The sequence below is a fragment of the Phaethon aethereus genome (assembly GCF_964289735.1).
Source record: "Phaethon aethereus genome assembly, chromosome: 8".
Lineage (NCBI taxonomy): Eukaryota > Metazoa > Chordata > Aves > Phaethontiformes > Phaethontidae > Phaethon > Phaethon aethereus.
In genome coordinates, this window is record NC_138584.1 from 8,139,386 (window position 1) to 8,164,442 (window position 25,057).

The 25,057-nt window shown below is 44.1% G+C and overlaps 1 protein-coding gene across 1 annotated transcript in view; it reads right to left on the minus strand.

Moving 5' to 3' along the window:
- The window catches only part of LOC309407502 (neurogenic locus notch homolog protein 2-like), a 44,683-nt gene extending 20,431 nt beyond the window's left edge, over window positions 1-24,252 (minus strand). Inside the window, exons 1-4 of the mRNA XM_082003049.1 lie at window positions 24,034-24,252; window positions 13,943-14,024; window positions 3,921-4,180; window positions 2,887-3,222 (exon numbers count right to left, since the gene is read on the minus strand). Of these exons, the coding sequence (XP_081859175.1) occupies window positions 2,887-3,222; window positions 3,921-4,180; window positions 13,943-14,024; window positions 24,034-24,115 (760 nt within the window). The 5' untranslated portion in view covers window positions 24,116-24,252. The remainder of the gene's footprint in view (window positions 1-2,886; window positions 3,223-3,920; window positions 4,181-13,942; window positions 14,025-24,033) is intronic.
- Between the last annotated feature and the right edge of the window lie 805 nt (window positions 24,253-25,057).

The window sequence follows — 25,057 nt, forward strand, 5'->3', positions numbered from 1 at the left end:
GCTTCAGGTTAAGTCTCTTTCACAGAAGTATTTATTTTACTACAACTATCTGTTATGATTGACCAAACATGTCTACTTGTCTACAATCTTTTTATCTAAATCAAATACCAGAGGAAAAATTATTACGCTAGGTGGACAGAAAGTTACCTTTCATATGGATGTAATACTGACAGTATATATAACTCTCCACTTACACTTGCCACCAAATGCTGACCTCTTCTAACACAAGACTGCATGAATTACCTAATGCAAGGTTTATGTAAATCCACAAGTGAAATGGAAGCCTGAGAATTTAAAATAGCAGCTTGACTACACTGTACATAAACAGTACTTGCACTACTGTAGAAAAAGGCGCCATGACATGTAACTCTAGGTTGTAGGCTTTTTCCATATTTCAAGCTCTCGTTCTCATGTATCTATATTTACAAAAAATGAAATTCACTCAAAAGCAAAGAAAACATCTGCAGGAAACAAGAACCCATTTCAGGACCAGTCCAGGAGTAACCTAATTATGCTTAAATTGCTGCTTGGGCATAACCAGTTTCTTCAAAGCAGTTTCACAGGTCCCAAGATGCAAAATCACACCAAAAACCATCCCAGCGGTTCACGACATAACTGCCTCTTGCCTCTACAGCCGTAACGCTGAGCAATGGTAACATCTTAAGGCAGTCCACAAGGAAGGGCTAGAGCAATTCCATTTATAGTCACAGTATCATCGGCATTGCTCCAATTCTGAGAGGGACTCTAAAGAGGAATTTCTAGTCCATGCTCTTGGCACACTCTTCCAGAGGAGCAAGCCTTGTTCACATCTTCCCTGGGCGTGACACACCACCATTTGTCTCCTCTCTTTATTGACCTTTCCTTCCCAGACAGAACCTTTTCCAACACTTCAGAAATTTCATGCTGCATGCTTAATTAAGGGAGAAGAAATGGCTGGGTGCCTTGCCTTTATCAAAAAGTTTAATGTAAGTATTTTGGCTTTTCCAACCTCTTTTTTTTTTTGCTGTTTTTCAAATTCCTAGTTAAAAAAAAGAAAATCAAGCTAGCAAAACAACATGGCCAGCTTAAATACAGGAAATACAGAAGTGAAGGCTCTCAAAGCCGCATTAACTCACCCCCACTATACACATTGTGTAACAAGTCCAAAAAAGCAGCTAATAATCCAAAACGTGTGTGAGCCGTGTGGGTGTGTAACTGTTACTATAGTAATCTCATTTTCATTTCCTGACCAGAGTTTAGCCAGCCCACACACTTGTCTAAGGGAAAATGTGCTCCTACCCAGAGTAAGAGTCACGAAAGCAAACTGTCTCATCAGCTTTACAGGATCAAGTCCTTCAAACTTCATCTTCCTCTCCTCTTCCCCCCCACCACACTGCTTCTGCAAGGGATCTTAAACTCCTCAAACTGGCTAAACAGATCTGACTAAGAAAATTCTGAATTTCTGATCAAGCCTGTTAATCCAGAGATATTTTACAGTTTCATCGTAAAAAAAAGATGCAAAGCAGAAAAGCAATAAATTCCCTGAGAGCAACTGTTAGTTAAGATATAGCATTTTCTAGATCCTGTATGTTCAAGCACTGTTTCTTCAAGCATAGTTAGAAATGGTTGCTTTCACACAAAATAAAGACAATACAGCCTTCTATTTTAAGATGGACTTTCCTAAATTCTTCAAAGTCACATGCTTGCTCAGACAACCCAGAAATTTGTTGTGCAGGCACTAGCTAAGGTTGGCGATGTACATTTAAGGTCATTTGAGCCAACACTTCAAGACAAAAGGTCTCCAAAAAGAGAGTATTTTTCACAAGTTAAGTTCTAAATGCTCTTTCCACACATACCTGTGACTCCAGATGATCCTCATGAGAACACACTCAACATTCATCCTAAACAGTATATGGCAGCTACATCACATAAATAACAGAGAAATGCTTAAGGGAAGAGAGTTTACTTTTCTAGATTACCACACACCGAGTGTTCATATGCCAAACTGCAATACACTTAAGTAGGAAGTCTAGTCAAAAGCATTTCCAAACAGTCAGTTTCCCATGGACTGAATTATTCAGTAAAAAAAAAAAAAAAAAAATCAGCCTAAAAAAACCCTAATACACAAAGACAATGAGTACTGCCCTGTGGTCAGTATGACAAGTGGATGGGGACAAGCAGGACAGGATGAGGCTACCAGGGTCCCAACCAGGACCAGGTGATATCTGGTCATTTGTAGAGATAAATGCCTTGGTGATTGGAGTCCAACTTGACACACAAAACCAATACAGCCCACGACCCTGCTATGGATGAACTCAGGGCATCTAACAGCGTCAGAAAACAAGCAAGCAAAATTTATCCGGAGGTATTACAGGACAAAAAGGAGGTGGTGAGTTAGAAATGATATCTTGTAAGATTTGGAAGAACAGGAGGAGAAAAAGAAAAGGAATAGAAACTAATAAGTTTCAAGAGTAAAGACTGAAGAGAAAAACAAATGTTCATCTTCATTCAAGTGCTAAAGTTAACTGTGGCCTTTACTGACACAAAACCATGTATTTGTAGGGGTTTATGTTAATGGAAACTCACATTCCAAATGGGCATCAGGAGATATCACCCTAATCTCCTTGAATCTACCTCATCGTTCTCACCTGTGTGATTCTCTTCCTCTAACTGGGTTCCACAGAAATCCGTAATTTCTAGCCTTCTTCCCTTTTCTTCCCTTCCATATTATGAAATCCTGACACTCGGATACTGACATCCTAGCAGAGCTTCCCGCCTTGCTAAGATTTCTCCCTTCAACCTTACATTACGCAAGTATCACACAAACTCCACGAGAGTTTTCAGAACACAGACAGGAATGTAGCAACAAGACTACCAAACCAAGTGCTTTGAAGAAGCAGCATTTACCTGGCAGACAGTTGCACTCAAAGGTGAAGTCACTTGTTTGATGACAAGTTCCTCCATTCATACAGGGTGATGGGGAACATGGCACATATACGCTCTCACAGCGATGCCCTGTATAGCCTGGCTTGCACTGGCATCGGTATGAACCAGGCAAATTGACGCAGGTCCCACCATGTTGACAAAGGCCTGGTGTGGCACATTCATTCACATCTATCTCACACTTCTGGCCAGTGTAGCCAGACAGACAGATGCAGGAGAACTTATTTCCAGATACAGTACATGTACTTCCATTGGCACAAGGCTGAGACGTACAGGCATCAATCCACTGACAATCCTTTCCTGTAGGATCAAGACAGAGCACTCCATTAATAAGAAGTTATTGCTATGGAAAATAGTACTTCCTTCATGCCACCTCAAAATGATTGGTGTACTAAATCTCAAAATTACAGGAAAATTTATGTCTGCATTTTACAGTATTATATTTGAAATGAAAATCAACTTGCTGGCTACAGTACAAAGTAGTTTTATTTACAGGGTAGCAACAAGATAGAGAATGTTGTGATTTATAAAAATAACCCATGGCCCAAAATCATACTACGCACCAGCAGTCACTCTTCTTCTATACCCCCTTCAAGAATGAAAGGGTTGAGTTTCCATGCTTCCCCCTCAGGCCCCCAATTATAGTTTTCCCATTGAAAAATTCTGTTGTCCAAATTTCCTTCATTTTTTTCTAGAAGGTAGACTCTGAATTTGAAGTGTAACAGCTACTCCAGAGTAGCTTCTGCAGTTAGTTTTCCCACATGGACAACACCACAAGACCTAAATGTCTTCCTGCTTATGAGGGAAGGGTAGGGAGTTTGATTCTCGCCCCCCTTCAGGTTTGGTTTTTTTTTTTGGTCATGAAGTCATTTAGACTTCTTCTCATTTCCTGTGCTAGAGCTAGTAAATTTGACAGCATATTACGACTGCCCCAGAACATTCCAGGATGAAGTAATTCACAAAGGAGGGAGTCTAGAGGTACAAACACAGAACCCCACCTGTGTAACCTGGAGGACAGACACACTCGTACGTCTCTTGGCTGTGGGGATGACAAGTTCCTCCGTTCAGGCAGGGCTGGGACACGTAGCAGAGGTGCGATTCAGAGTATTGACAAGCCTCTCCCGTGAACCCTGGAGCACATCTGCAGGTAGCCTTTCCTATCAGAGATGTAGTTTCACAAGTTCCCCCGTTCTTACAGGTATTGCTTTCGCAGGGGTTTCTGTACTGACAGTAGTCTCCAAGAAAGCCTTCTCGACACCTGCAACAGAGAAGAAATTAGTTGTGGCACATTTATCTGAAGCCTTGCTGGCCTGGAAAGATACCAGGAATGAAGTCCCATGACCACCGAAAGTCTTGGGATTTGCCATAATTACGGGTAACACTACGAGCTAAATGCTAACGTCATAGATGTAACGGGGCCTTCCTGTGGGATTGTCCCAAATGAGACCACTGAAAACTTAAGTTCAAATTGTGAAATCGCTCATTACAAAATAAAAAAAATAAATACTGCATACAATCGGAGTTATATCAAATGCAGGAACTTATTCTTGCACTTCCCTTCAAAACATCAGTAAAAGCCTAACTGTTAAAGCACTGCTGAGGAACAATTAATTCCTTGCACCTACTGCCATTCTAATAAGCACCCTTTTTTAGGAGAAAAATCAAGCAGTTTCAGTAATGGGTATTAACATCAGGCATTATCCGTCTTCCAAAATATTTATAAACCTTGTACAAATGCAGTGTCTAAGGGCCTGAAGATCTGTAGCAGATTTTTCTCCACAACACTCCCATGAGACAGGAATATACTGTTATCCTCATGTTGATAAGTGCATCTGGGACCATGACATGCTGAAGTCTGCACTCAACTAGCAACGCAAGCACTGAAGTCAGGTCTCCCACGCCCCTGGCTAGCACCCTAACGACAAGGTCATTGTTCCTCTGTCTCCCACAGAAAAACGAGTACACATACACTATCTACAACTAGGGTAATATTTTATACAAAGATCTGCGATTGCAGAATAATGGCAGTTATTTCTCTCTAACCTAAACTTATGTCAATACAGTCTGACTACACTTGTCAGCTGCAATCCATCTTTTAACTGGCCTTTGTACTATGAATTTTCCATTTAACTTCCAGCGATACAGGACCCAGGCAAGCAAGCCTTTGTGTCACCCGCAGTTCCACTCGCTGCTTTCAGGTAGCAGAAAGCTGCAAGAGTATATGCTGGATAAAAATAACAGCTAACACCTATAACAGGACTGTCCACTCGCAGTTTTTTCTATAAGCGCACAGCTGCATGCTTTATCCAGTTAAGTAACCCAAATTACACACAGCCTGAGAGAACATTTCACTGCATAAAATTTCAGAAGTGATCATTAGATAAGCTTTGTTCCAGAACAGGATAGGTGCAATTTTTGAATCAATGAGGTGCTCAAATCCAAAGAGAGGAGATTCCAACTGCAAAAAAAACCACAAAGTCTCTTGTTTGCCCCCAGACAAGAACGTAAAGAGACCTTTTCCTTATGCACTTGTAAGTGTATGGTAGATTAAAAAAAAACCCCAAAAAACACTAAACCTAAACACCACACCTAACTGAATAGGCCTTAAAATTCAGTTTAAAAATCAAGGAACAGTCATGAAGGTGTGTTTTAAACAGAATGCTACAGGGATCTGCCTTTGTTCCTATGCTATCCAACACTTCTATCAATAAATAACAATAGAAAACATCAATGCTGGTCAAACATGTAGGTAAGAGAGAAGACAAGTTCTTGATAGGGAGTAGTAATACAAACTGCTTAACAAGGCAGTCAGCATGTAAAATGCACTTTAACACTGCAAAGTCATACAACTAGAAACAAAAGATATACAGCATCCTCCACAAAACAGGAGGCTGATCCGGGAAAGATAGACTTGCTCTGGGGGTTCCTAACAGTCAGCTGAACGTGAATTCCTAGTGTGAGAGTTTGGCTAGGAATACTTTAGTTGTAAAACCAGCAAATATCAAGTAGGAGTAAATGAGATTATGCTACACCTGATACTTGCATGGCACAACAATTACCAGACCATTACATCCATTCTGGTGTCCGCTCTTTAAGAAGGAAGAGCCAAAATGAATTCAAACAATGCAACAGTAATGATTAATAGAAAACTCTTGATACAATGAAAAGCTCAGGTGGCTCAGTCTATTTATCAAAGGGAAAGGAGGAGACGACAATTGAACAAAACCTCCAAGTACCTACAAAGAAACTCAGATTTAACAGTAATTCCCAATCTAGAAGGTACAGGGGTACCAGAACTGAGCAGTTAAAAGTTCAAGCTAGATAAATTCAAATTAGAAATAGGGTTCTATTTTTATATTCAGACATAGACTTATACACAGTCTCTCAGCAGTGGAGAGAAACAACTGGAACAATGCATTTAAGGTTGCAGTGGAATTTCTCCATCACTCATGCTTGTTTAAAAGAACACCAGGATTGGCCGTTTCAGAAAGAGTATGCACGCTAGTTCAAACACAGCTATTCAGAGAGGTTATTATCCGAGTTACGCAAGGGGTCATTACTAGATGACCACAACTGTTTTTTCTCATGTTAAAAATTTATTAACTAGCTTTAGCTGTATGTCTAAAGCAGGAAAGTCATATAATAGATGTGCATAATCATAATTTACCATTCTCCACACCCATATTAGGCTCCTTTCACCATACCTTAGTACTTTCAACTTCATACCCCAGAACAGACATGAAAGAAGAGTTTTTTGCAGGGCAAGGCAGGATTAATAAAGTTACAGAAAGCAAATCCTGAGACAATACCATTTGCAGAATATCCTCTGCCTCTTGTGCCATCCTGAGTATAACAGCTGAAGGCTGTCAGTGTGAGCTGCTGCCACATCACAGGAGAGGCAATCTTCAGGTATTCTGGGCCTAAACCACAGCCATTCTATATGCTTCCTTTAACAGCCCAAATCCCTCCTCGACACAGGTTAGACATCAGTCCAAACGCCAGCGGGCTACAGCACAGCTTTGTAGGAGCTCAATCACATAGAAATCTGGCACCCAGCAAAGATGGCTGTGCCAGAAGCTGGAGGACTGCTCGACTCCCACGGCATTCAAGCCTGCACATGGTGCACTGGCTAGCTCTGCTCAGAGACTGTCTGGGTAACTGCAATTAAATCATGTTTCTGGACATCTATATGCAGCTGATGAATGCGTGAAGTCAAACTGAGCTTCAGTCCCAGAAGGCTTACACGATTTCATTATAGGGATTTCTTCTGGTTTCACCATTGCCAGTGATGGGGGCATTTGGGCAGTTCAGCCATCTTCAGTGTCAGCAGCTCCTCAGAGTAATAGCAGCAGGCACAGGTTGCACACTTGTAGTTCTCTTTATCATGAAAGAAAGAGCAACAACCCAGAACTTCACAGAACCTCACCTAGGGCATCTCATCAGGCAAACAACCTAGAAGATAAGTCCTAAAGTGTTTTTTCATTGAAAGGCTGTAAAACAAACTAGAAAGTCTAGAGGAACATCTCATGTTTTGTCCACAAGCAAGTAAACCACCGAAATACGCCTTCTCTCCCAGCCACCCCAACACTCGGGGACACTGGAAGGTGCATTTAACTGTTGCCCCTAGGTAACAGGTAGGAGGGAGCCTAAACACTGATGAAGAGTATTACTGGTATGATTTAAAAGGAAAGCAGAGACCTGCACTCTAAGACAACACTCACAAGCATCACCACAAATGGCCCAGCATTTTGTACACAAATGTTCTGGTACAAAGTTGAAGAGCGCTCCGAGACCAGGCTCATTCCAGTATCTTCTGAGGCTAATCAGAAAAACATGACTGAGCACTCCAGCAGGGAACACCAAAAGCTGTTTTAACTTTAGCTCTTTATATTCGGAAGGACAAAGCCTCAACAGAATACGCCAGAGGGAATGTGCCTGCCTGTGGAAGGTATACACAGCCCTTGTACCCACCATTTTGTTCTCCTCCTGGAGAAGTGCTTGGTCACACAGTTATGCAATTCTACCCTCCGGCAACACAGTGCAATCCTTTTTGAACGTTAAAGAACAAAAAACCTACAGTCCAGATTTTCAACCATGTCTCCTGTCATCAACATTTCTAGGCACAAATACTAGTAATTTACTTCTAAATGTTGGTGTAGACAAAACTGCAAATATTTGCTCCCAATTCATGTTGGGAACCGCGTTACTTCTCTAAAAATAGAGGTAAACACTGAAAAAGCAGGGTCTAAGTCCAGACTTCTTTAAAGGGTATGATTATCCTCAACAGCCATGCCAGCTTCCCACCACCCCTGCTCTGCTCTCATACCAATCTACTCTTTCAAGTTCTCTTTTAGGGGAGTAAAGGAAAAAAAAAAAGTCGCCACTTGTCTACAGAGTAGCTTAAAATTGTAGCAGCTTGTGTCAGCTCCAAATGACATGCTCAGAACAGGAAACCGAATCTTTTCCAAATAAAAGCCACTGTTTCTCCTCAGTTTTCCATCTAACATTCAGAAACAGAAACAGGAAGATGAAGTTTGTTCTGGCACTTTCTGGAAGCACATGAGGTCTCTTAACCTACTTCAACAGGAATTTAATCTTTTAAGAACAAATTTCACATACAACTTAATTCAAATCATGATTTCTGAAAGCTAGAGAGTTTGAAATGGGAAAATGTCCTGTGGGCTGCATCAGCTATGCAGCTGCTTCTAATTAAAGCTTCTCCTTTACTCTCTCTGGGCTACTTTCCAGCACAAATACTTTAGTCAGAGCTCAGCCCATTTTTTTTTTTCTCTCCTCCTTTTCAGCTCCAGCCTGCATTTGCTTTAGCTCAGGCTCTCATGGAGCTAAACAAGAGACGTAAAAACAAAATGAAGGTATTTATCCAAATTTGAACTATCTACAAATCCAGAGCCACATTCACTCCAACAACCTAACACGACAAAGTGAAAGTAGAAGACTGAAAAAAGGTGCATTTTTGACTCTTCTGCCACAAAACTATATTGAAGTTACCCCCCAATACTTGGTGCTCTCTTGCTTTCAAAATACTTCTGGAAAATATGTCTGGCCTGTTGGAAAAAGCTCATCTGCCATAGTATATTTGCTTCAGCACATTCATAGGACAGGCTCTTCAAATGCACCTTATAGACTTTTTTAACCAGTCTTCCAGATGTTTGATTTTCATGGGAGTTTCCTATTCAGGCCCAGTGATATCATCTGGAGATGCACAGAAGGAAGCAGATGGTTTTAATTTAAAACACGAAGGGAAGAATTTCCTAGTAGTCTTGCTTCCCCCCCAACCCAACACTCCCTTCACTTTGATTGGGAGATGCTTCAACAGAGGGGGGGACAAAAAAAAAAAAATGCAGTTTGATGACTAACATGAGAAGGGTCTCAGCTATTTTGCTACAGATTTTAACCAGACTTCCCTCTGGCTCCCGCGTTCTGACTCCCACACCTACACCTCCTCTCAGGAGGGAGAACAGGATTCTCTGGTTAGCTTTACAAATGCTCCTTCCCATGTCTCAAGGCTCCCATTTATGCGTCATACTTTGAATGCAAACGATGGGATGGGACGGCCTCTCTGTTGTGCGTTTAAAGCAGTACACAGCTATTGTTTCTAGTCCACAGAAAGCGCTTCCAGAGTGTACTGCTCCGCAGTACACCAAGGAGTAACAGCAACCGAAGTCTGAGCGGACAAGGTTTAGTTCAGCATTTTCTGAGCATCGGAGCTCTGAACAGCTTTTGGTCTGCAGAGGTAAATTATAATAGAAAATTTTGATTGAGTGACTCAAATCACCACTCTGTTCCCAGATTTCAAGCTAAAAGCGTGCGTACTCTCCCCTTTTTCCTCTGCCCTGGTCTCCAGGGTCTCCTCTGATTTCTGAAAGGAGACAGAAGGAAACAGGAAAGGGCAGCCCATTCTCAGAAAGGGACAACTTTTCAACTTTTACATTTAGCCTCTTCTGGAAAACTCTCAGACCTCATCCTGCTACAAGGTCTCCTATGGGTATTCCCCATTCACTGGTCTAGGAATGATTAGTCTCTCGAGATAGATCCTGAGAAGATATCTGCTGCAGTCTCGGAAGCAGTTCTGCAGTCTAGGATCTTGCCCCCAGCCCCAGAAGCCCTCTTAAATCAGAGTTAAAATCCATTTATGAAGATCCGGCTGGAAAGAAAGATAGGTCAAAAACCTGGCAAGGGGTTTAGAATTGGGGTAGAAGCCCCTTACTGCCATGCTGTTGTTGATTTGAGTTTAGCATGCTTTGAGGTCCTTCTGTTGCCACCCTGCAGGTAAGAGGTAAAAAATGTATCATCCAATGCACAAACTTCTGCACACAGTGAGAAAAACACTGCTCACTGAAGAGGCACAGAAGCACACAAAGCTGCACGGATCCTAACAGCTTCAGGCATGAAAGGATGTGCTAAAGGAGACTGTCCTTTTAGAATCAGCCAACTTCAGCAGTCTCCACTTTTGACTAAGCACAGCAAACAAGCCACGGTTGCCACTGTACTTTTTTTCCTTTTTTTTTTTTAACCATCAGGACCCTACAAAAGACACTAGAGTTAAAGTAGTACTTTGGTTCATACAGGGGTACAGCTATCCCATCTGGGCACACTATGTGCAACAGTCCTAAGGTCAAAAAATTCAATCTTAAAAACCTACAAGTACGAGAAGTAGCAGGGCCCAGTTTCCTCCCTAAACCTTGGAGCACCCCTACCCCAACTCCCTCCCTTCTCACTTCTGCTTCTCTCCCTGGCACAGGCTTGCTTCTGCTCCCTGTCACTGGGGAACAGGGGAGGGAAGTTGGAAGAGGCCACAGCTGCCAAACATGGGGAAACCAGTTAAGATGCTCTGCACTTCAGGGCCCTGCCCCACTCCAAGCACAGAGGGACTGCCCAATCCTGCATGCACCCGCAGCAGACTCTCACACTCAGAAAGTGGGCAGAGCTGCCAAAATCTCTGCTCTGCTTGTCCTTGAAACAGCTCCCTGCACCCACACCTTCTCAGCCTGCCTGCAAGTGCAGAAAAAATGCAAGTTAGCAGTACTATCCCCCAGACTCTTCCTACTACTACTTTCCCAGCCATCTAGCAGCAGGGAGGTGAGAAAGCAGTCGTCTTGTGATGTTCACAACAAGCAACTGTTACCTGCTTCTCTACTGGATATGACAGTATGCAAGAAGGCTCCTTCACACTTAGCACCTCAATGTGCAAAAGGCTGTCTGGAGATGCTTCGCAGGGGGGGAACACCACCACAACAACAAACCCCACCACAGTGCAATGCAAAGCCCAAGCCCAAACTGAAACCACCTTTTGTCAAAGCAGGACCCAAAAAGTTTGGAACGACAGCTCCCCTTGACGCTGCTGCCACAGACATGGCCATATTCCTTGGAATAAGATCTGCGTCCTCACCATGCTAGTCACTGAACGGGTGTAGAAAGATCTCTCAGACAAAAATTCTGACCTTGGAAGACGCAAACCCAGGAATGTGTAATTTTCTAAATATAAAATCAAGGTCAAAGAAGGTCAGTAATTCTATCAAACAGTGCCACAAAATGACAGCCATGGGCCAGCAGCGTCACCAGGGGAACGGAGCTACTTAAAGGGCACTCGCAAGAGCAATCTGATAAAGATCCAACTCCGATTTCCTTACAAGGGTCACAATCGCTGTTCCCATAACAGAAGCCAGATGCACCAGAATAAAGGTTTCTTTGCAGAAAACTAGCTTTCTCTTTTAATGGAGTAGGCGCTACAGGATTTTCTGACAAAGCAAGCTGTTTCAGCGTTAAGCTGTCACTTGCTGCTTTGCCAAATATCTAGACTAGAAGTTTTGCTTATCAGCGCTTACATTACATTACTCATGTCTTATTCATCACCTATGATTATCTCTGATGCAGGTCCTCCCTCAGCTGTTCACTTGTTTCTTACAGACAGCAAGATTAACTAGATGGACTGACCACACACTAGAACAACCAACTTGGCTGAGAGGAGGTACAAAAAGAGGAAGAGAGCCTATTATAATAATTTACTGCCCAGCAGAGGAAGTACTGCAGAAAACTTGAAAAAAAGGGGTGGAGATTTAGCTAATCAGTGAGTGATCCTGCAGAGATAGAGGCCAAGCCACTTGCTTTAATAGTAAGTTCAGTTTCCCAAACAAAACATTTCTACTCTTACAGCCATCAAAAATTCAGAAAGTCCTTTAGGTTACTACACCAGATAGAAAGTTCCCCTATTCAGAGTTCCTCATAGTGCAGGAAAGAAAAAAAGTTAAAACAAAAACAGGATGCTAAGAATCAGCCTGCTAAAGGTAAAGCCTCCACAGTTGAGGGTTTTTTGCTATTTTTTCCTTCCTTTCTGCAAAAAAAGGGTTCTTGAGCCAGAACTAGAAAACAGACACATATTAATCTCTGTATACAGGCCTCTATCAGCCTTTCCAATTACTCTGGCACCTGCAAAGGGACTGAGCTGCTACTTGAAGGAGAGTTTGGCATTAAGACCTGCAAGAAGACTTTGCACACGAAGGAAGAAGGCAACACTAGAATTATAAATAACTCTGTGCGCTAAAAAAAAAAAGTATGAGTGGTCAAAGCTGCCACTGTGAGAAGGCAAATGGGTCAAGACCTGAACTGCCCTGCAAATACTGAACGGATGTTAATCAGATGAAGCAACTAAACAATTTTTTTTTTTTTTTTTTTTTTTTTTTACAGTCTAAGACATGGTTAAGAGGAACCATGTTGGTTGGAGAAAACATCCTTACGAAGGTACAAGCAGCACAAACGTCAATACCAGTCTTGTTTATTACTTTCATCATGACCTACATACTTTGGCTCCGGACTAACATGCTTAAGTACGCATCAGAAAGACCTACTAACATCACACAATTTCTTCTTTCAGTCTTAAAATACAGGTGAAAACAACAGGGAGTAACAAGTTACATATTTGCCTTTCTATGGCCTTTCTGCACATCAGGTATTGATTTGAAACTGAGAAGAACCTCAGATTAGATTATTATTTCCCCTTTGTGTGCCACAGGTGCAATTTAAGTATATCATGTTTTATGTACTACATTAATAGAAAGAACTAAAGGTTGTGGCTAGGGAAGATGGATGTGTAGAAAAGGGTGAAGAGCAGAGCTGTGTGGTAGCCAAGCTAAATCAACAAGACAAAATTCACCAATATTTAAAGAATGTTGGCATTAAGAGGCATTTAGTATGCTAGAAAATGGCACAACTTGCACTGATGAAGTAAACGAGGTTTAGAAAATCATCCATTTACAGCAGACATAGTAAATTAACCCTGCCAAACAAGGACAATTTATCTTTCTGCAAAACATCACTTCATTTTAGAAAAATCTAAATACTGAAGTTTGAAAGGTGAACTGCATTTAAATAGATGTGGTATCATTCTCCAGACATCACACTCCACCAAAGCTCCTGCTGATCAGCTTTCAATGCCGCAGCAAAGCAAAGGCACCACTGAAGATGGGCGTTAACATTTACCAAAATCAATTATGTGATAAAGACAAATGTGGGTGGGTGTTTGGGGTTTTTTTGTTAGTTGTTTTTGCAACTCCCATATACTACTTGCTCTCCAGCATGTAGAAGGGAACTGACACACTTCAGAGTGCAGAGTAGTTCTGAAAAAAACCCATAAAAATAGTCAAATTGGGGCTGAAGCTCTATAAAGTAAGGCTAGCTATAAGATGGAGAGCAAGTTCCAACTTAACTTGTGGGTCTGGAAGCAAGGTACAGAGTTTACCTCTATGATCACTTTGGCCTTGCTTCCTAAACTAATCAAACCAACAAGATCCAAACCCAAAAATGTGAACAAGAAGTCCAGATTTCTGATGTTACAAAAAACTAGCACATAAGAACTAATGCATTACCAAGAAACACCAGCTGTGCTAAAACCATTACACTGAATGCACCTGATAAGAAAATCTTAACAATTCGCATCTCCTTTCTGGCTAGGACTCTGAAAGGAGACTGGTAATTAAATTGATTAGAAATGAAACCAACTTACTTGCAATAGCCTGTACCATTTTGATACGGAATACACTTTCCCTCGTTAACGCATGGCTTGGAATCATCCATACACTGCAAAGCTGAAAGAAAAAAAAACAACAGTCAAACCAGTAGTTATGCATGTCAAGTCAAAGCTTCATTAGCATATTTTGGGAGTGAAAATCCTAGAGTAGAAAGCTTTATAAGACTGGAACAAAAACAAAGACACTATCACATAGTTTAATTTAATCTCTGGCAGCATCAAAAGAGCCAGACTAAAAGAAGAATCAAATATAGATTTGTTCATCAGGCAACTAAATGTTTCCAGAATTTCTTTTAGGTAGATTTTCAAAGCAAAGCATGCAGTAGTTTCAGCAAGCTACAAAGACATTCATGTCAACACCTGTATATTTTGGGTTAAGTGTCACCAATTACTACTTTCTGATCAAAATTCTGGACTGAAATTCTCTGAAGTAAGAAGCAACTACTCCTAAGCCTTCTTTCACAGTATTTTGTCTCAAATTCTTTCCTCCTTTTCTACTATCTGAAGGGACACTTGGCACTGAAATAGGGGCATCTGTCCCTCAGAAGCTCACTTGCTGCACATTTCTAGCAATCCAGAATTTTCTGCAACATCATTACTGTTGTGGCACTCTGATTTCAGTCAGGATTGTGTTTGGAAGTGAGTGAAAACATCAGAGATGTTAAAGACTTTCAGCAAAGAATTTGGTATTTCTAAGGAGAAGATACTCTGTAGCTCAAATTTTATATTTTCAGTATAATGTTTTAAAAAAAGGCATTGGATATGATACAGTTCAGGGCTGGTCAATTTTATCCAAGTCTACTGAAAGCTCTAGTGAAACCTGTTCTGATAGAATCAACACATCAGCTCCAGCTCTGTCAAGTGCTCATCTCTTCACGGGGACCTGAAGCAGCACACCAGGGCTATTTCTAAAGTGATCAGAAAGGCGAGAACTATGGAAACCCTGAAAAAGTGAAGGGCACTCTAGAACCACAAAAATTTAGCAGGCCCACCTAGACCACAGCCTGCCATTTGAATAGCACCAAACTAGCTCTTGGAACCAGAAGATCTGGGTCCTATCCTCAAGTTACCCCCATAATAAGAAGCCACAAGTTCTTCCCAGCCTCCAGTTCTGTCTCCTGGCTCCCAAACACACACGCTTCCATGCCTTTACGCACCCTATTTCAACAACCTTACTGCATTTAGGAAAGCCTTTAACCCATCTCAGTTAAAGGCACCTAGAGGCATCAGTAACATCCAACCACCCAAACTGCCTGCTTGTGTACCAGCTGCTGTAGGGCAGATTGCCTTTTTTTTTTTTTTTAAGGACAGTTTTCCTTTCCTCAGGAGGTATTACATTTTCAATACAAATTCAGCAAGGGGCATCAGGGAAAACTGGTCCAAATCACCATCAAATTTTATAAGCTGGTGACTAAGGAATGGAGCTCCGGAGCAGAAGAGTTAATGCATCAGTCCCACTAAGCTCTCCCTACAACCAGCCCAAATTCAGTCCTGCAATTAGACCACTTGGAACAGACTCCAGTTACTGCTATCCAGGGCTTGAAGTGTTATTTCTCAATAACCCTGGAGCACGTAAACAGGTCACATGCACTACAAGGTACTATAGTGAGTATTTTACACTCACTCTCCCTATAGAGAATACAGTTAAACTAAACCCAGTTGCCCAGGAAAATTATCAATATTTCCCACAATACGAGTATGCCTGTTTCTGTTAACTTGATTTCCAAAAAAGGGGCACTTGAGAGCTCTGCAGAAGCAGCACCATCCAGGAAATGAACAAAATTCCACTCTGAGCCCCTTTCAGATAACCCCTGAGGTCAGGGTTACTAAGCGACAGAAATATTAACACGGATTTTGCATGGCATTCCCCCCCACAGCGGTCAAAAACGCTTACACTGATTTGCACCTGTCTGACAAGTTTTATCCCATTTAACGGCAACATCCACAAGGCTTCGACTCCAAACTTCATCTGCTTCTAACACTAGCAGCTTGTTTTCACAGCAAAGATCAGCTCCTCCACTTAGCACAGTCCAGTTAGACTGTGTTTAAGAGAATCTGCAAAACGACCTGTGATGATTCTGACTTCTCTTACCACCTATGCTACTCCAGGGAAAAGGAAGAAGGTTAAAATGAGCCTTACCACATACCAGAGAACCAGGAGGAGAAGCAGACTTGGTATTCTCATCTGACTACCTTGAATTTTCATTCTTTTCACACCAATCAAGCCAGTGAAGCAAATACTCAGAGGATTATTTCTTTTGTGCCCATGCTTTCAAATACAATTTTGTAATCTCTTTGAGTACCCACGTCCCTAGTGAGAACTGAGCAGCCAGTTGATTTTGTAACCCACATAGTAAAAGCTTAACTAGCACTTGGCCAAAAACACCTCCCGGCACAACTGCACGGAGGGGAACAAGAGGGTGACGGCTTTCGGGGTCGCAGTAAGGATCCGAATCAGTGATTCCCGTTTAGCTTGCTAGGCCAAATACAGACACAGCAGCGAGGCTCCAGCAAAGTAATGATTAATTTTCTCCTGTTTTTTTGACAAATTATTCCTGCCTTGAACTGCTGTTTAGCAGGTCATTAAACTACTACTAGTCCTTAGATTTCTTTAACAGAGACACATAGCGAATGGGGCAATGCAGGCAGCTAAATATATATTTTGTATACAGTAAGTTAGAAGTGGAAGAAGCTAAGAAAATAAAACCAAAAAGACTCTTTTGTATTGTTTCAGCTTAAGACTGTATTTCTATTCAGCCTATTTCATCGACATGCAACTAAAGCTGAAGTGAACGTAAATGTAACCATATTCTATACTAAAATAAGTATTAAAAAGTAACATAGCCACTTCTCTTTAAAAAAAGAAATCACAAGGGAAAACAAAGACTACAGTTCTCACAGTAAAATTAGCATTTCTGTGCACAAAGCGCTGTCTTCCTGTATTTCACGATATCTTTAACAATTTCACAATGCATGCAAAACCAAAGCATTTCAACACCACTTACTTCAAAAGCTACTTTTCTGCTACTCTACCATGTTGTGCTCAAGAGTTAACAGTATCAGAAACTTTACCTTCTACCTGAGCCGGCATAAAGTGTGTTTTGCTACAGCCATTAGGTTAACTGGAAATACTTTGTTGCGTACAGCATGAGAGCACAGCCTTGTCTTGAAAAGCTAAAGCTACTTTTTTAGAAGCCGACTACAGATAGCATCAGCATGCTGTCAAGGCTTTGAGACTAACAGGCTGCATTTAAACACAGAGGAAAGCTGTCAAAAAAAAAAAAGCCACAACACAACCCCCCTCCCCCCCGCCAGAGTGAATTATTTGTCGGTTTTCTGGACTTGCTCGAGCTTGCCAAAACCACCAAGACTATCAGAAGCTGGGTTAGCCCAGACCAAGTGTGAGCAGCGATGTGTCAAGTCCTCACAGTCTTGTGCGGTGGAGGGCTCGTTCCAGCACGCCAGCAGGTCTTTACGGGGAAATCCCATGGCTTTTTAATGTATTGAACGACCTCATAATTTTTATCAGTCCTTTTGGGCCTATCACGAGAATATTGGGAAGACACCCCACAATGATTGAAAGACTGGCTTCTTAGTGAGCAGGCCACCACTTTGTGAAAGAAGTACCCAATTTCTAGCACATGTTGTAGCCAAGTTTGAAAGACTTTTCGGGCAAGGGCTCCAGGTGCATGCAAGATGAACATTTTTTGCTATACTACCCAGCCTAGAGTCCATACAAACCCTTGGACATGCCTGCATTTAGACACAAATTCTAACCTGACATTTGAACTAGCCTACTAGGACTATTTTCCACAGCCAGAGGGAAAAACCAGGTAGCCAATGCTGTGAAATGAGCACAAGCAGAACGCGTTACTCACAAAAACACTATAGGAAGTGCTGTGATTGTCAACACCCGGATCCACCAAAGCTCACACTTAACTGGAGTACAATTTCACCCAGGTTTAATCTTCTTGGCTAAAATGAGACAGTTAAAGCAAATCTAGGAGGAAAAGAAAAGTTGTGTTCCTGCCTCATTGTTCTATAGCTTGCCAAGATCAGGAGTGTGTGATTTGGTTTCACTTGCCCGCTATAAATTCAGATACTTTGTAGGCTAGAAAATTAAAAGAAAGAGTGAAGGACTGGGATCAGAAGCCGTAAGCATCAGAGTTCAGCTTTTAAGAGAGAAGGCTGCTATAGGAACATGGAGCCATAGCCAGGGAAAATCTGAAAGGACTTTGTTGCAAATACTGAAAGGAAGGCAATGCAAATAAACACCTCACTCGTAAGTTCAGAAAAAGTCAAGCAGAAATAAAAATGCAAAACACCAAAACAATTAATGCTGTGAGGAAGAGACATTATAAGGCTGGTTTCCTGTAGCTTTGTGGTCAATTATCCTGCATCGATGAAAGTGCAGGCTCTGACCAAAGGTTTTACTTTAAATAAGGGGGAGAGCATTATTCTGGCAGAGAACACAGCTGAGCTGGTGGTACAGCTTTCTGCTTGGGAGGACACAGTATGGGTTTCTCTCCTCTTTCTGTCCATAAGTTGTCCATTAAGTTCATAAAACTCAGTATCTTTTAAGAATCTAGACCTCTGTCCTATTTGGTTGAAACTTTTCCACAGGTTCAAAAGCTTCCTTGTGAGAGAGAGTAGAAAACAACCTACCTGAGCATAGAAGAAAAAAGTCAGGCTAAAAATACGTTAAAGACTAGAAAGAAAACTGAAGGACAAAATAGGCTTCAATAACCTTTACATAGTGGATTTTCTGTCTCGATTGACATTCAGGAGAAATAGCCTGTCATTTCAACTATGTTACCCATTACATATAAAGAGAAAGGCAAAGGATTCAAAGCCCTCAAGCAGCAGCAACACAGGATGCATGGGGAAGCCTTACGCAGGCTCAGCCTGCTTGCCCCAGGTGGATCAGCTCTGAAGAGTCCAGCCACCAGCATGGTCAGAAACACCAGCTACACTACATATCTAGAGGTCTCAAATTCCAAGGAGCAAAAACTAGTTTCTGACTCCCTTCAGGAAAAACAGAGTGTGAAAAAAGCAGCTAAGAGAAAATGCTGAAACATGAGGTGCAATTCTGGAGGAAGAGCAGTAGGTCCTCGCTGTGCGCAAAGGGACAAAATACTCTTACGGCAGCACCTCGTACCGCACAAACAGCTGCTGAAAAACCTAGTAAGGAATAAGCAGCACTGCATAAGTGGAGAGAATACCCAAAGAAAACCAAATTTTGGAGGAAAACCACAAAAGAGTGATAACTAATTATGCTCTTCACTAATCTCAACAGGTTGCAGTTCCAGTGAGATTACGTACCAAGGAAAAATCAACAAGTAAGTGCTAGCTGAAAATATGAATACAGCTTTTTCTTTTTTCTTAAAAACAGATCACCCCATGGCAGCCACACTGAGGGGGGACGGGGGACAATGAACTAGGGAAAATCCTTACTGTGAAAAAGTGATAAAGCCTTATACTCAGCTCAGGTTCAGAAAACGTTAACATTTGGGGGACTTAAGCTGAGCAGTTTGCACATCACAGACAGAAGGTAGTAGTTAAGGATAAAGCTTGTCTATAAGGCGTAGAAATTGTCTATAAAGGAAAAATGCTTTAATCTGATTATTAAGAGATCTCCGCTGTTTTTACACACAAAAGCCTGAAATCAATTGGATAATGCAGGACTCAACTGAGAACTGAGCAGAGCTCAGATAAGTGTGAAGGCACTCGGCCAACATCCTGCACTTTTTGGGAGAGAAAACCCCAATATCTAAACAAGTTCTCTTCAGCAGCTTCTTTAGGCTTTGTAAAACAAGTGGGGAAAAAAAAAAGTTAAGTGAATGTTACAAGAGCAAGCCAGTAAGAAGAAATTTTGCTTTAGAAGTTCACCAGGGTTTTTTTTAACTCAAGAGTGCAAACAGCAAATCTGACTACATTAAGCTCTCGGACACAAAAAAACTGCATGCCCCGCAATCATCCATTTCAAATCTCTCCTCCAAATGTCTAGAAACTGGGAAAAACTACTAACTGGCCCTCCTAGGAACAGAGCTGGGAACTGCTGCGCAAATTCACAGATAGAGTTGAAGTTTTTCTGTCCCCAGGGTCTCAGGCCTAGGAACCTGCAGGAGGACTGTTATTTCTATCAGACGCAGCTACAGTTCATGCGCCACTGTTCCTGGTGAAGAACTACAAGTTGTAATACATATTGAATTCAGGATGAACTAATACAGCTTGAAAGTCTGTCAGTCACCATATTCTCCATTTCCTTGCACAGCTACTGTTCCCTGCCTTACCCTATTTTCAGTTTTTCCAAACAAAGCCAAAATGCCTAAGACCCAGAACAGCAACATAAAGCATTGTTAAAAAAAAGTTTTCAACAAAAAAGTGTAGGGAAGGCAATTAAAGAGCTGAAGAGGTACTGGTGTTTCCATGGCAATCTGGCAGACGGGAGCCATGCTTGCGTCTTCTCCAAAGTCTTCTGTCATTCTCCAGCACTAAATCTTTATTAATCTGAACGTTCAGCATGTTTGCCTGTGCAGAAATGCTAGCCCGCTACTTGTGCGGAGCAGCGCTTCCGCAGCCGTCCAGGGTGATGTCAGAGAAATGAGATGAAGACTTGCTGCATGGGACAAACAGCAGATGCCCGTGCCATTTTGAGATACAAAGCTCTTTTTTCATCCTCATAGCAGTCTAAAAAAAGGACATGTGCCCTAGGAACAGACTATTTTCTAAACAGAACAAATGATTATTTCTGCAGCGCTCAGATGACCGCGTTTAGAACGCTATAAGCACTGTTTCTTCTAGATGGGCACTGACAGCCCTTGACTTCTGTTGGCGAGATGATTTCAGAGTGAATTCATAGAAACTAAGAATATAACTACAAAAGGACTTTTTAACACAGATGCTTAGGGACGCTCTTTTCTCCTCAGCATGGATGGCATTTCCTTAATGTGTCCCAAAGGAGGGGTGAGGATTAACAACCACTGTATCATTCCTCGGCTTTGCACTCATTAGCCAAGAGTACAAACTTAAAGGAAACTACATTACATCTGAAGTTATAAATTGTGTCTGTTGTGTTTTACAGTTAAGTAGGATTCCCAGCTCCAGAAGAAACAGGCTGCCAGCATCCTGCTGCTGCTTTCACCCACTCCTTGTCCCAGGCTCAAACCCCAGCCACCCATCCCCTCTCACAGCACTGATACAGATTTTGAAAACGGGAGAAGCTGAACAGCACCAGAGCATATTGAAGAGAAATACCCACTTTTTGCAACAGCAGCAAGACACTGAGAATAAGGGAGGGAGGGAAATAGTTGTGGAAGCTGACCCAAAAAAAAAAAAAACCCCACACAACCCGCCCATTGTAAGAGATTCGAATGCCAAATGCAACCAGAGGCGTGAGTCCTCTTTTCCCAAGGATTCAAGTCCTGAGAACATCAGCAAGAGGATCTTCACGTATTTGTAATCTGACTAAGCGATGCCCTGAAGAAAGTGATGCGAGTTAGCCAGATTCTCATCACACTCCCTTTTGAAAGTCTAAATCAGCCTCTTTGATAAGAACAAATTTGATAGACAGTAACACCTTCAAAAGATCAAGTAAAACTTGCTCTTCCGTAAGCAAACCCGTATCAAGCAGACCGGCATTGTCAGCCCTTATCTCAAGTCCTCGAAAGTTTCACCGTTTCAATACTAAAGACCTGAAACTGCAGTCCCCATCAATGCACTACCTTTGGGCTGCTCTAGATTAAGGTGTATTGCAACCTGTCAGAAATACGGGCTGATAGTCAACAGCAACTTGGTGAAACTGGGCTTAGCAAAACCCAAGTGTAAATAACAACAGCAGGTAATTAGGGTGGGCTCTTCTAGTGAGGATTCCCATTTCACCCATTGCTGCCTGATCAGGAGCAAATCGTTCACAGTAATTATCCGGAGAGTATCCTCACCAACGGCACAGGTGCTGCTGCCCCACCCCAGCTTACTGCAACTTCAACTGCAGCCTTTTGCAAAACTAAACAACGGCCCAACTGGAAAAGCGAGTTGCTACATCATTGGGCTTGCATGATGAGGCAGAGTTGAGTAGTCCAAACCCATAGCGCTTAGTGCATCCAGGAGCCTCCTATTTATTGACCAAGAGGGCTGACATCAGGTACCTGCCCTCTCTTGCACAAGAGCATCAAGACAGTTGAACATACACCTGAAAATACTCTTTCGGTGACTTCATCTTTCCCTTTCCCATTAAGTCAAGCCACAGCTCCCACTCCCAAGAACCAGATGCAGGTCAGTGTCTCATGAACAATAGGAGTCATTTTTCAGTCTAGATTTGTCACCTCTGACAACCAGCCTTTGTTTAGCACTGGGGAGAGATTTCACCCACAGTGCCAAAAACTGCTGCCGACCTCAACCAGCCTGGTAGGCATCCATACCCAGTCAAGTGACAAGTGATACCACAGCTACTTCTCTTCTCAGCCCCTGACAGAGAAGAAACTTGTAGGGCTAGCAATAAGCTGGTAAGTTGCCGGTATGAAGGTACAGTTGAACTAAGTGGGCAGAACATTTAGTCTTTGCAAAAATAGCATCTTGCTGTCTTACTGGACTGTGTAAGCCACCTACAGAAACAACAGCCCTACTACGCATCACACCTCTAACCCTACCAAGAAAACATATTTCTGAATTTCCACCTACCCTTGAAAGACCCTTCATTTTTCCAGCCCCTTTTGGGCAAAGCTGGCCAAAACACATTCAGGAAATAGGTGTTTGGTTTTTTTTTTTGCTCCAACCATCTTCTTGCAACATATTAGTAAAACTAAGCAAGTCAGATTTCAGAGGGGGTTACTGGGAAAAAAAAAAACCACATATTTCTGCCAGAAGGCAAATAATGACCATTTCCAAATCAAAACAGATTGATTAACCTGACTACTCTGTATCCAAGACAGCAGTAGTGGGCAAAACTCTGCAGACACCAGCTAATCATACCAAAGAAATAAAACTACTGAAATTATCAGTGTCTTGCTTGGTCACGCACTGAACAACTTCCACCGCCACTTTCTCCCATCGCTACACTCTTCACAAGTCACCTGAAAAGCCATCCGGCCTCTTAGGAGCAAAAAGGAAGAAAGAATAAGAAGTCACAGAAGTCATCAATGACTGCTGGTCCTTGCGAGCTTTGGCGTGCTGCAAGGCTGCACATGCTTTGCTGGAGGAGCAGGACTGCTGCGGGGAGAGGCATGAAATCCATCAGAACCCAACAGCTGGAGGCTGTGAACCGCCTCGTCCAGCCCGGCTGGAAAACGCACTGCGAATGCCAACGGTTAGCAGGGAACGCTGACAAAAAGCAGCAGTTTCTTCAGATGCGCACACATGGCTTCATCACGCCCGAACCGATTAACAATTAAAGGAGGGGGATACACAGGAATTCTTTCTGGATGTGTAGATATTTCCTCAACAGCCAGGCCAGAACGCACGCGATGGGGAGGTATTTCAGGCGAGGGAAAGCCGTAAACCCATTTTCTCCCGCGTTTTGGGGGGAAAAAAAAAAAAACACCAAACCAAACAAAAAACCCTCAACCCTCAAACGATCTCAAACCATTTTTTGTGCAATAGCACAGATACCGCTGCCACCGCGCTGCCAGCAAAGGACGACTTCCAGGCCAGTTTACCGTTACGCGTAAGCCCCCCCCACGGGAGAGCAGCCCCACGGGCGTGGGGGTCGCCGCGGGCTCGGCTCGCTCGCAGGCTCGGCTCGCCACACAAGGAGGCGGCGGTCCTCGCGGGGCCACCCCCCACGCGATGACACCCCACGCGCGGCCGTTTCGGCCGCGCCCACCATCACCCCCCCCCTCCGCCGCCACCACCCACCCGGGTCCCCTTCCCCGGCCGGCCCGAGGGAGGAAAGTGACACCGACGCCGGCCCAGCCGCGCCTGAAGCGGCGCCGGGAGAGGGGCCGGTCCTCCCCCGCGGCGCCGGGCCGGGCGACGGGCGGCTCCGGGCAGCCCCTCAGCCTCGCGGCGGGGAGCCGCCCGCGCACCGCCCCGGGCCTCCCACAGCCCCTCGCCACCGCCCCGTCACTCACCGGCCGCGGGCTCGGCGCGGCTGAGCACGGCCAGCACCAGGCCGAGGAGGGCGGCGAGCGCTGGCCCCGCTCCGCGTGCCATGGCCACGGCCGCTCCCGCCGCCACTGGCACGGCGCGACGCGGCGCGGAGGGATCTATCCCACCGCCGATAGCGCCGGCGGCCGCCCCCGCGCGGAAGGATACGGTCGAGACGCACCGCCCCCGCTTCCTCCGCCCGCCACGCCCGCCCGCCGCCAGGGGGCGCCCGCCTGGGGACCGCGGGGCGGGGCCGGGCCGGGACCGCGGCGGGGCCGCGGCGCTGTGGGGCCGGGCGGTGGGGCCGCGGCTGTGTGGGGCTGGGCCGTGGGGCGCGGCCGGCGGGCAGGGGGCTGCGGGGCCCGGAGCAGGGCGGCGGGGAGGGGGGGCGGACGGCTCTGGGGATGGAGGGCAAGGGCGGCAGGACGCGGTTGTCGTGCCCCTGTGGGGCGGTGGCAGCGGTGGCGGGGAGCACCGTGCTGGCCGAGGCGCTGCCCTTCCCTCTGCCCCGGCGCGGGGTGCAGGCGGCTGCTGGGCAGGGTGAGGGAGCGTTGCCCAACGGCAGGCACCAACGGGAAGGGAAACCTGGAAACGCCATCGGCCGCCCGATCACCCCACGGGGAGCATCCGGAGCGCACGTGCGAGCTCACCGCCCCACGGCTCGGCCCACGGCTCGGCCCACGGCTACTCGTGCTGCAAAAGCCCCAGAGGACACCTGGGTTCCCATGGAAGAGGTCTTGGGAGGGCAGCAGCTGAGTTCAACCCCAAGATCCCTCCCAGTCCTCAGCCATCATTTAAAGCATTAACAATCCCTCTGCCCCGGCTCCAGCTCCCTGCAGACTGAGGGCCCTTTGTGCGCGGTGCTGACACGGCAGCCTGGCCCGCGAAGGCAGGATTGTGCTGGGTTCGGGGGAGAGAGAGAGAGGGGGCAATGAATAAACCTCACTGTTTTCCCCCTGTAATTCACCAGATCCCGGAGCTGCTCCCAGGCGTGGAGCTGGGTGGTCA